At 51.5% G+C, this 12682-nt stretch overlaps 1 protein-coding gene across 3 annotated transcripts in view; it reads right to left on the minus strand.

The window, feature by feature from the left end:
• Positions 1 to 12682, minus strand: part of ZFHX3 (zinc finger homeobox 3) — a 232558-nt gene that overhangs the window by 151722 nt on the left and 68154 nt on the right. For 2 of the 3 annotated variants that reach the window (XM_036232104.1, XM_016146869.2), the window contains exon 2: positions 903 to 3673. The exons of the other annotated variant lie outside the window; for it this stretch is intronic. In XM_036232104.1, coding sequence (XP_036087997.1) covers positions 903 to 3627 — 2725 coding nt within the window. In that variant the 5' untranslated portion in view covers positions 3628 to 3673. The remainder of the gene's footprint in view (positions 1 to 902; positions 3674 to 12682) is intronic. 3 annotated transcript variants of the gene reach the window in all.

Consider the following 12682-nt stretch of genomic DNA (forward strand, 5'->3'; position numbering starts at 1 on the left):
TCCTCACAAAACTGATTTGTGCATCTTCCTGCTATAGACGCTCTCCCCCAAAAGTGGTCATGATTCTTTCTACGTAAAGACTCATGACTTTCGGCATCCAAATCCTATTCCCTTGGTCCCATTCTGTATCTCTGAAGCCAACCAGTAAGACGTGGTGTCTGGACACAGCCCTCACATGGGTCATTTTCACGGCAACAAAGGCTCCGTTAAGCAGGATCTGACAGATATTAAAACTCAGCTTTCTCTGACGTACGATGTTGGAATTTATTCATTTCCATCTATCACACCAGTCCTTACGGTGCCCCAGGGCAATCTAATCCCCAACTATACTAATAATCGACGGCTGAGCTCCTCACGAACACAAGGGAAGGACTCTGAGAAACCTACCTAGTGGCCCTCGGGTCAGCACAGAACCAGCCTTCAGTTATCTGAGTAAAGGACACTACAGTTCCGAGTTCCTCTCATGGAGATGATCGTGCCTATTTAAAACTCCAGCTACCGTTTCCTGTAAGTTTCCATGAATATTTAACGGGATCCAAAAGTTTCAGATAATTGTGGTAATTTTTCAAACTCAGAAAGAGAGAAAGAGAGAGAATGGGAACAGAAAGGAAGGTTGACCGGAAGCCAGAAACTAGAGGAAACACTTAAATCTTAACCCTGGCCTGCGGAGCTGGAGTGTCATCACGTCTCCGTTGAATGCTTATCATCTTCCCTAAGCACACACAGAGTCCGAGGGATTCTTGAAGAACGTATGTGACGGTCAGACACTCGAGGTTACACGAAGCGACTCAAGGGGAAGAAAAAAAAAAAAAATCAACCGAAGCCACAGGACCTCCGCCTATTTTCGACTCTCCCCAGTGTAAGTCACACCATAGAACAAACAAACACGGAGTCAGCCTCACCTAGAGCAGGCGTCATGGCGGCCATGGGCCCAGAGGGATCCAGCTGGAACCCACTCATCATAAACTGGGCGTCCGAGGCGGCGCTGTCCATCTTCAGGTTGGGCAGGTTCATGTTCTGGGCCAGGTAGTACTGGTAGAGCTCGGCCTCGGCGGGCGAGGGCAGGCTGCCGAGGCCCAGGTGGCGGTTGTGCTGGATCTGGGTCATGTTCTGCTGCAGCAGCATCATGTTGTGCATGTGCTTCTCGCTGGTCATGTGGATGCGGAGGTTCCTGGCCACGTTGGTCTCGTAGTCGCACACCTCGCACCGCCAGGTGGGTTTGGTTTTTGGTTTTGTGGGTGAGGGGGCCCCGCAGGAGCTGCTGATGTTGGCCGCGGCGGCGGCCGCCGCGGCCGCGGCCGCCGCCGCCCCGGCCGTGTGGCTGAAGACCTGCTCCCCGCCTCCGTTCTGCAGGTTCTGCATGTTGTTGAGATGCTTGTCGGACTGCATATGAATACTGAGGTTGCCTTTGGTCGTCGTGGAGTAGTTACACACCTCACAGCGGAAAGGCTTGTAACCACACGTGTAGCTCTCGCCTCGTGCCAGCCGGGGGTGGGGCTGCCCGCTCTTGCAATAGACACAGGAGCCGCCCGGCTCCGGGTGCTTCTCCTTCATGTGCGCCTCCAGTGTCTGCTGGTACTTATAGTGCCAGTTGCACTTGGGGCACTTGAGTGTCTTACACGAGTTACGAGAATGCATCATGGTCATGTGGCCGCCCAGAGAGCGGGAGGAGCCCAGGACCGTGTCGCATTTGGGGCACTCCACGCCGCTCCCCGAAGGGCACTCCCCCACCCCAAGCTCGCAGAGGGAGCCAGCGTGCTGGTGATGGGGGACGAAGCCCCCATCGTCGCCCTCTGTGCTTTCATTTGGTTCTGGTGCTGTGGCATTGTCTTTATTGGCACTTTCGTCAGCAAAGTCCAGCCTCCTGCCGCCCTCTGCCACATTGGCCCTGACGCCCTCACTGTTAAAGCTTAAACGATTCCTCCTGTTCGCACCATCAAAGACAACAAAGGAAGAAGCAGAATTAGAACTAGTAGAAGCTGCGCCCCTGGACAGGGTCTGGAGCACATTAGGCATTAAGGGGGAGTTAGAAATGCTTTGGTTTGAGAGAGCAAGGTCCTTTTTGCTGCTGCTACCTGCCGCGGCCCCAGGCTCCTCTTGGGGCCTGTCCTCCAGTTCGTCGTCCAGCTCGCTTGGAAAGAGTCCTTTGCAACCCTCGTCCTCGTCCTCTTCCTCTTCCTCCTCCGCCTCTTCCTCCTCTTCTTCCTCCTCCGCCTCTTCCTCTTCCTCTTCCTCCTCCGCCTCCTCCTCGGCTGGCTCTGCTTTCTCGGAGAAGCAATCCGGATCGGCCGCTTCTTGCTTCTCTCCTTCCGCTGCCCCCAAGCCCTTGCCCTCTGAGGATTTGGTAGGACTGGAGGCCAGAGGCCCCAGGGGGACTGAGGTAATGGGGGTCTTCAGGACCGAGCTGGTGAGCCCGCCAAGGTTCAAGAGGGTGCTGGGGGTCAAGATTCCGGCCTGGGGCTGCTCGGGGCCAGCGGCAGGGCCGGCCGGGAGAGCCTCCTCCCCCTCCATTCGAATGCCACTAAATTTACCATAAAAACTGTGTCCGGGGCCTATGAGGTTAGCTGTGGAAACTAAAGGGTGTTGAAAGTTTTTGTTTTTTGGTTCCAGAAAACTTACAAGGGGTTCCTTATCTTTGCCAATCCCTTGGATGATAGCGGAGATGTTCTTATTGCTAAGAATTTTCCGCTCATCTTCACTCAGGGTCATTCGGTGGTCGTGCACCGCGTGGGTCACAAAGGAACGGACGTACCCGAAGGAGAGTTTGCACAAGAAACACATCAGGATGGGCTTCCTCTTGCCGTAGAGCACGAAGCCATCGAATTTGGACAGGTCCACATTGTTGGGGACATCTTTGGATACGCAGGAGCTTTTGGCAGAGCCGTCGCTGTTCAGGTAATCCTTGTTGCTTTTGTGTCGCACGTCGAAAACGCGGAAGCTGTGCAGGACGGGGCTGAGCCCCGTCAGGGCTGAGGTATTCGGGAAAGCCTGGTCTGGGCCCTCAAACCACTTCCCGAAGGATGAGGCTATGTGGAAAGTGTTGATGATCTGTGGGTAGACTGGTGCAGCACAAGAAGGGTCCCCTTGTTTGCCCCCGGCCCCGGGGAGGGAGTTCAGAAAGAGCGAGGGGAGGGGGCCGCTCCCGGGGCCGCTGCCACAGGCGCCCCCACTCTGGGTCAGCTGGCTCAGGCTCTCGACGATGTACGCCGAGCCGTCCGGCTGGTAGACTATCTCCCCAGCCAGGTTCTCCACATCGCTCTCCTCGTCTCCCTCCTCACTGGTGTCGCTGCCACTGTCCTCCCGCAGGGGCGGCGGGGGGCGCGCGCTGGGGCAGTGGTGCTCCATGTAGGTCTGCAGGCTGGCGAAGGAGGCCGCGCACTCGTTGCAGCTGACCTCCTTGCCCGCGGGCTCGGCGGCGGGGCCGGCCGCGGCGGGGCTCTCCGCGAGGCGCTCACTGAAGGGGGCCCTCAGGCTGTCCAGGGGCCCGTGGTTTTCACTTGTGGACTGCTCCATGCTACTGGGTTGGTCGGGGAGGTGGGTGCTGTTGAGTTCAGTCCATTGCTGGTGCTGAGGGATACCGCACCCATTGTCCTTCCCCGAGACGACGGGCGAGTCACAGCCTTCCATGGTAAGGCCTGCGTGGAGCTTTCATTGCACCCAGTACGGATCGGACCTGAAGAGCGGAGGCAAGGGGGAGAGGAGGGAGAGAGGGGGAAGAGAGAGAGAAAGGAAAGAGGTTAGGAGGGCCGAGGCTAAGGTCCCGCACAGAGCACTCTAACAGGTTCCTGTCCACACCCACAACAGAGACCGCGGGGGCAGCGGGCACCCCGGCCATCACCCTGTGCTGTCCAACTCGCGGAGGGCGGGCGGCAGCCCGGGTGCCACGGCCACGGTCCAGACGGGAGCAGGGGCAGAGGGAAACGGGCACCAGGAGAATCCCTCTTTGTCTTCAGTCTGTCGGCTGCTCTACCCCGGAGACCAGTTCAAATTTCCATCCTTTGTGAGCAGAGCGTTAGCGTCAGGGCCGGGGTGGGGACAGCCACAGCTGAGGAGGGCTGCATCGTCTCGCCGGGCCCGCCGAGGACACAGAAGAGCGGCCCCATCACATACACATGGCCAACGTAAAGTGCCCCCGGCTGCCCACGGTGTGTGTGGGCCCAGGGCACACCGGGAAGGGACGGACGAGAGGAGGAAGGTGTTGTACCCCCAGGACAGGGATGGTGAGCCTGGATGAGGATGCACGGACCAACTGAGAGGTGAAGATGCTCCTGCTGCTTTTACTGACCACAGCTCCCGTTCGAGGGCTGCGTGGCTCAGACGGCCAGTGCGCAGGCCTGGACGCACGCTGCGAAGCCCCCCTGAGGGCCCACGGCTGCATTCGTCCTCTCCAGAGAGGATGGGAAGCCTTGTCCCATTTAACAAGCGGTAAAACTGAGGGGCGAGACCTTAAAATGGGCCCCATGCCACCCTGACGCTGTGGAACGGAGGAGACAGAACTCCGAATTCCCATCTCCTCCCCGCAGCCGGCGGGACACCCTTGCTTGTGACTCAGCTGGCTTCAGACTAAAAAACGTGTCGGTGCAAAACATGAGCTCCGTGTTTCTAGGAAGAACCTCCCAGACTCTCCGCGAGCCGACGCCCCCTCCTGCAGTGTCGACGCTGCCGGGTCTGGATGGAGCCCCGTCACCACTGGCTGGGTGCTGGGTGCTGTCAAGGATCGTAGCGGCGAGCTGAGACAGCAGCTGGGCTCGGCCAGCCCCCGCTCCACACCTGCCTCAGAGTTATTAGCCGCTACCCGGGCAGCTGTCCTTTAGCCCTGGGGCTTTTCCGTTTCCGACTCCGAAGTGCCTGCCACGGAGCTGGATTTGTCCTCGGAGACCTTGTGTCCCTGGAGAGGGAGGCAGCAGGCCACCCCCTGCCGCTCTGCTCGTGCGGCAGCCGCGTCACAGGGGCGCGCCTCTGTCTCCCATCCAGGCTCTGCTCCTCCAGGCAACTCGGAGTCTCGCCCGCCCCGCACAGCCCTGCCCCTCGCCTGCCAATCTCGGCCGCCCTCCGCCGCACCTCTCCCCGCCACACACACACCCAGAGGACACTTGGCTGCTTCTCCACCCACTATCTCATTCATACACAGCGGATGAAGGTTTTGGCTGGGTCTAGTCTCCCTCCTCCGCCCTCCCCCCACCCCCTAACCTCCATCCTCCCATTTTCTTTCTATTTCTTGATTCTTGACTGCACAGTGAGCCAACAGCTCCCCCTCGGGAAAAGACGGGGAAGACAGGTTTACCAGAAGTCTTAGGAGGAATAACTTTTTGGAAGACTGTGTCATGTTTTGTTTAAAACATGTGCGTGCACACACACACGCACACACACACACACACACTCTCTACCTCTCAGTTTATAGCCTCAAACTCCATTATGACAAAGTTCTGTGGGCCTGAGAAAAGACATTGATTTTAAACAAAGATGACTCCACTAAACCGAACCCAAAGCAAATGTGATGGGACTTCCTGGCGTGGCTTAGCTGGCATACAGGTGAGAATCCAGGGTGACTCCCCTTCAGGATGTGCCCGATTGGCTGGATGACATCTGATTGACAGCTTGGGCCAAAAAGGTTGGCAGCCTTGAAGGGGCGGGAGGGTTAACAGCCCGATTGTAAAATCAATGTCATAAATGCTTGGTAAGTTACAGGAACATGCGGGAAGGGGAGGCCACGATTGATAAAGGAGAACGGCTTTGATGCTTCACCAGGGACTTGTGTATTGACGGCAAAGCCAACCTCCTCTCCAGCCGGGGCTGGGCCAGAGAAACCTGCAAGCGTCTGCCAATTAATTGGTGGGCTTTGCTTGCTGCTCCCTTCTTCCTCCATCTCCTCCACAAATCACCCACTTAAGTAGCTGGGACTTTCAAACACTCACCTAACTTTTGCCCAAGCAAAAGGTATCAAGCAAGGATGCCACTGTGGCCACCTCTGAGGGACAGATGACCCCATGGGTGGTGACACTAGCCCCATGAGAGGGGACATGTGGGAGTCGACTCATTCAGAGAGACTGACTGCCCATTAAAACATCGGTGTGAAAGAGGATCCCACTTCGGGATCTTAGCTGCCTGCTCCGGGCTTCCTTTCAATGCATGCCGGCCACAGACCAACAGGACTTTTTACAACCTTGCTAAGCGAAGCGCGGATCAGGGACCAGTAGCATCATCTTCACCAAGGAGCCTCTGAGAAATGCAGACACTCGGCCCCACCCCGGCCCACAGTCTGCACTGTAACATGACCCTCAGGGGATGTGCACTATTCAAGCTTGAGACAGTCTGCTTCACATGTTCACCACACTGCCAACTCGTCCACACTTTGTGCCGGTACCTCTAGGTGACCAGGCAGGGTCAGTCTCGGGCAGCCACCACCAGTCCCTGGGAGGAACGGGCGTGGGGGGTGGATAAGAGAAGAGCAGAACGCAGAGATGAAGAAATCTCTTAACCTGCCCAATCCTTCAGCTCAAGGACCTCAGGCCGCCCACCTCTCTCCCACCCGGCTAGCCATCCCTCTCGCTCTGTTTATCAGCCAGTCAATAAGAAAAAGGTAGTTCTTACTTAAGGAGGCAGAAGTCAACTCGGCAGGTCGATCAGCACTCTGTCTGTAAACACGGTTTCCAGTAAAATCAATGATCTTCAGTTATAGAGGGCAACCTGGGAACCCAGCGGGTCCCCGTGCTCTCACAGGCAGCCCCTCCAACAGCCTCAGCTCAGAACCCGTGCCCCGCCCCTCCCCCAGCTCACACGTCGCACACCCTCGAGCCTTCCCGGAGCCTGCTTCTCTTCAGCCACTTCCACCCCGAGATTCCCTTTCAATGGAGATGCGTTACGCGCGCTGGACTCAAGATGGGTTTTTCTATGGTTTGAAGAGTTCGGTTAGGTTTCGAAAGAGCCCATTTCTTCAGGAAGAGTGCAAGGGAAGAGAGAGGAATGATCAGACGTGCCCCGCGCTCTCTGCTTAGCGCTCAACTCAGCCACCTGAGAAGTTTCGACATCTTCATCAAGAACCCCCCACTCTCGCTCCTCTTACAAGTTATAGTCTCCTTAGAACCTACCTGTAGTGCTCCCTGCATCTTTATTTTTCAAAGCTTGTTTAAAATGGTAACACTCCACCATGGTACCTACCCTGAGCCGCCCCACAGACAAAGTCATCCATCTCCGTCTTTCAACTGAGAAGATGTGATGGGGCAGTTTTATCACATTCCTTTAAGGAGACAGGACGGGGTTCAATGCGACAGTTACAGGGGAGCTGGGGTACGGAGGTGCGGTTATTGGAAAGGGGAGGGGGCTCCCGCTGTTGCTCTAGCTCCCGGAGAATTAAATATGAACAGTCGCACTGTGTAATTTTAAACTGTTAATTAGCACAGGGTTAATTAGGCGGTCCTTTCACAAGAGGCTGTTTGGCAGAAAACCAAGAAAGGAAACAAAGGGGCAGGAAAGAAAAACAAAGAGGAAACCAAGACGGTGAGAAACTGTTGCCTCTGTGAAGAACCCACGAAGTATCGCCAGGGAGAGGCAAAGCAGCAGACGAGCAATGCCACCTCCACACTGCGCCCCGCACCGCGGGAGGGCCTGTCAACAGGTGCAATCTTCTGGATGGAAGGGAACTTGGCAGTAGGTACCGAAGGCCCCGAAAATGCATGTGCCCTCTGACTTAGCAACACCCCCATTCTAGGAAACAACCCAAGATATATCCAGTGATATAAGATTATTCATCACAACCATAACAGGAAAAAAAGATGTAAATAATCTGGTGAAGCAAGGGACTCTATCCATAAATTATGAGTTCCATAGGATGTTATAAAATGTAACTTTTTAAAGAAACTACTTACAGGCGTGGGGAAATGACCAGATGGGATGCTAAGTGAATGAAGCATATATAGGTCAGCATGTGGAAATACATGAGATTTATATCAAAATTTTTACAATGATAATTGCTAGGGGATGAGGTCATGGGCGACTTCATTTCCTCCTGGGTGCCTTTATTTCCCAACACATTTAAAAATTAAAACCACCACAGGGGAGGCCATCACCTTCTGAGTCAGGCAGTTACAGCACCGTCCTGATGCTCGCGAGCAAGCTGTGCGATGAATGCTGTTTTTATCCCCATCTTAAAGACAGGAAAACTGAGGTTGCCCAAGTGATACAGACTAAAGAACAAAACCACATTCTGGCTGTGTGGAGTCCGTGTCCTTAGCCGCTCTGCTACGTTTTTCTTCAATGTCTTTTCCCCAAGAGAACTGAATATCCCCGCATCTAACATGCTCATTCGATCTTTTATGTGCCCAGGGACAGCTCCAAGCTCACCGGATGCCTGAAATGCTATGTTAAAGAACGCTGCTAATTTGTACAACACTGTTTTTTTTTTGCTTGATTGTGGGGAGGGAAGGAGAGTTCAAACGGCCTTCTTTACTTGGACACCTTTACACAGGAGGGCTAGATGGGGCTGGAAAAGCTGCTGCAAAGAACAGTGTGGTAGGTAGGCCCATTAGCCTCACGTTTTTAAGAGAAAAAGGAAAAGGCAGCTTCCAGAGTCTATAAATCAAAAAAATGCATTCATTCGTTCACTCATTCATTCAGTATTTCCTATACACATGCTTTGTGTCCGATGCTAGGTAATCAGCGATAAATGGGTTTCAACTTACATTCTTGTGGGGTAGAGACTGCCAACAGGCAGATGCGGCATTAAGTGGTGAAAAGCACTTGGACGTAATACAGAACAAACGAATGGGAAGGAGTGATGTGTGTGCACATCACTCTGGAGAAAGTAATGATATTGGGTTTAAAAGGATATGTTGTAGATTATACATTGCAATCTCCTCATAGTTTTAGAATAAACAGTCACTGCACAGCATCTGGGGGGCGGGGGGGAGATGGTCCTGAGGAATTAGCAATTAGCTATACGTTCAGCAAGAAAATTCATATGAACTGAAAAATAGCCCCGCTTAGATTCAGTGATCTGAGAAATGCAGTGTAGAGTACTGTTGGGTTTTAATAAGTTATCCCAAAGTTTATAATTTCTACAGATCCAGGATAGCAAAACGTCTTTCTGATAATAAAAGTCTGGCCGATTTTACGGCTAGTGGATGCCATTACCTACGGTATCCACTCGAAGGTCAGTGTGTCAGTGACTTGCCTCAGAATTCTATCTTGTCTCTGGCTCCCTTCATTTAAATTAACAAACTGAGGGCAAGACCAAGTGCACACACCAATCCGCAAAGCACACAAAGCTAAGAGGACTGACTAATATGCTAAATGGCGGAGTTCAGGCTTAAAAAAAAAAAGATCTCAAAAAGTTCGAACGACGGGCTCAAATGAACAGGATAAAAATTTGAAAGGACAAACAGGAAGTCCTGTATTTACATTCAGGCAATCAGTAAAACCAACAGAGGACGGAAGAAACTTGGATTAACAGTTCGTGCAAAAATTACCTGGCAATGTTATTTCACTACAGAGTCAGTGAAAGCCCAAGGCTGACATGGCAGCCAAAGATGCAAACGTAACCTCTGGCTACAGGAAGACACTATTCCTGTTGACGCTCAGCTGGTTCGTGGCCCCACTGTTTCCTCTGTCTGTGTGAAGAACGGTATGAGCCACTGAGGGACTCTCTTAAGAAGGGTACAGACAAACAAACCTGGGCATGGTCAGAATGGCTGACCGTGAACCGCTCAGGAGTGCAGAAAAGAGAAGTCCCATTGGCCGGTAAGCCAGCTATCCTCAACCACGGGAAGGCCTGCCTGCCACGCACAACGAGGATTAGTTACATGTCTTCCACCTAGCTTCAGGGTTTAACCAGGAGTAATGAGGGGAATTTGTAAGGAATTAGAGTTCAGTTCAATATAAATGAAAATCTTTCTCAAGATTATCAAAGTTCCCAAATAGAATGCTGATTCTGTGGAACATGCCACTCCCTGGTTTCATGAATGGAAAAGGGGGTTTTGCTGTGTCCTGGAGGCTCCATCAGGCAGCCTCTCAGATCCTCTAAAAGGTAAAGATTCTTTTCATCCCTGGGTTATCAATCCAGTTACTCCATCGGCTTTAACCTCTTCCTCTGTGATTCCACAGTGCTTTTGCACATGAAGATACATTGCAATTCTGAGGTTATCACTCTGCTGAAATGACCTGCTGACTGGTCTGTCTCTGCCATCAGGCTGTGAGCCGCTTGAGAGCAGGCTCCATATCTCGTTCATCTAAGCATCCTCCACATCCAAGATGTACTAGGTACTTAGGAAAACTATGGGGAAATTTTAGGTATTGGGAGAAATTACACTTCAAGAGGAAAAGAGATGACCCCTGAACACATTTTTTTTTTTTCCTCTTAGCTAAAGAAACTTCTGGTGTAACCCTTCTGAACTCAATGGAACCAGGGCTCCTTAAAGAAACGGAGAATTCTTGGGCTGGGACAGGTAGAGCATAAGATGAACCTGGAGCATCTTCTTGAGCCAGAACCGAAGGAAGTGCTCTAAAAATGATGAGTGTGTCGAACAGACACGAAGCACATTGAAGGGGCACCCACTGCCTGAACCTGGGACAATTTGAGCCAGAAAATAAAAGGAGAGTAAAGGATTACAACTCAATGCATAAAATAAGAATCCATTATTCTACCCTTTTACAAATTAAAAAAAATAATAATAAATGTGAGAGAAGGGAAAGTTCTTTTTCAGGGTAGAAATCCAACTAATAAACACAGAGGGAATTATGGAGTTAGAAAATCACCATTTGGTAACCATCATCATAACAACCAGCCATTCAGGAAAGAATACCAAAACTGGTGGATGAAAGTTTGAATAGTAACAGGATATTTACATAGTCTCAAAGTATCTCCTCGCAAGACACTTTTTAATTACAGAAGGAAAAACAATAACTTTACAGTGGAGAAACCTGGCAGACATCACCTTAACCACGTGATCAACCACGTTAACATCACCAGGATCGAGAGGGATATACACCATGTACCTCCCGGGAGGATACACTGAGAACACAACATCCCTTCCCTCACATTCCTGTCCCCTAATCATGAGGGGACATCAGACGAAACCAAACGGAGGCCAGCCTACGAAATGCCCCACGCTCTTCAGAAGCGTCAGTGTCATGAAAGAGAAGGACACACTGAAGAGCTGTTCTCAGATTAAAGGAGACGAAGGAGACATGACAAAGGAACACAACAGGACCTGAGTTGTTGTTTTTTTTTTTTTCCTATGAAGGGCACAGCTGGGACAACTGGCCAAATCCGAAGAGCGTCCGTAGATCAGATGGTACATGAACGCTGATTTCCTAATGTTGATAACTGCAGTGTGGTTATATGAGAGAACGTCTTTGTTCTTAAGAAATATGTACTGATATATTTGGAGGTGAAAGGGCATGATGTCTCAACTTTCAAATGGTTTAGGAAAAACTGTGTTAAGTATGTGTTAGGTATACACACGCGTACATATGCACATAAACACTGACGAGGAATATGAAATAACATTAACATGGAGAGGGTCAGGACTAAGGGTACACGAGAATTCTTTGTTCTCATATTATCACTTTCCTGGGTATCTAAAATTACATAAAAAGAAAAATGAAACTGTCCGGTATAAGAACTCTACATAGTGAATCTCCAAAAACACATAGGAACAACCAACGCCCCCGGATGCCCATACCCTTATCTGCATACGAGAGGCTTTGGGAGGAAGGCTTTGAGGCAGGACAGGGAGGTACAGACAGACAAGAACAAAAACTGGTCTTTCCTCCAGGCGAGAGGTTCTAGGTCGAGCTCTCTAGTAGGAAGAGACAAAAGGTTATTCTAACGTGGCAGAATTTCAAGTAACACAGTGCTCAAAGACGTTCCCCCAAGACATTCACGATCCTGGCTCAAGAAAAATTTCCTTCATTTGGCGAAAGCAGTTCTAACTGTAAGGACCAGGGCAGCCACTACAGAGGAGAAGAACCCTGACAACCTACAGAGGGTAAGCATTGCTGAATCTGGACTAAAACGTATGAGAGAGGAAAATCCACAGCAATGAGTAAACCATCCCCACCTCAAAAAAAAAAAAAAAAAAATCTGAGACAAGTGGAAATCTCATTCAAGGGGCAAAGAAATAATGCCCTCGTCTGTTTAGCTTGGAATCTACTGAAGAACCATATCCAATTTCATTCTGTGCTTCGTACAATAACTGTATTTGTGTATTGCTGCTGCATACAAGTCAATAAGTGTTAGACCATAAATAGGTGAGATTCCAGCCGCGTGGTAGCAGTTTCTCAGTAGCCTTAAGAATTATTCTGTAATTACGGCAAGGTCAGAGAACACACGAGTGCTTGAACCGGTCCCCTGCGGTGCAGGGGTCCACTGCCCGGAAGGCCCAGAGAAGCATCCAGGCCCTGAGGTCCACTGTCCGGAAGGCCCAGAGAAGCGTCCAGGCCCTGGCTTCGTGTTTGCTCCTCAGTGCGCCTGTCCTCCCCGCGGAGTGGACATAAGTCAGCCTGGACGTGAAAAGTGCTAGCTCAGCCCATTCTGCAGGGATTCTACAACCACGGGGAGATTCTGGGTACAGTGGAATCGTCGAGAAGAGGAAGAGGGCTGTGAGGTCGGAAGCAGAATCGGGCCTAGAAAACCAGTCTGTGGGCATCGGGAGAGATGAGCTGGTATTTGGGGGAAGACAATTTT

The sequence above is a fragment of the Rousettus aegyptiacus genome, unplaced genomic scaffold, assembly GCF_014176215.1.
Source record: "Rousettus aegyptiacus isolate mRouAeg1 unplaced genomic scaffold, mRouAeg1.p scaffold_m13_p_14, whole genome shotgun sequence".
Lineage (NCBI taxonomy): Eukaryota > Metazoa > Chordata > Mammalia > Chiroptera > Pteropodidae > Rousettus > Rousettus aegyptiacus.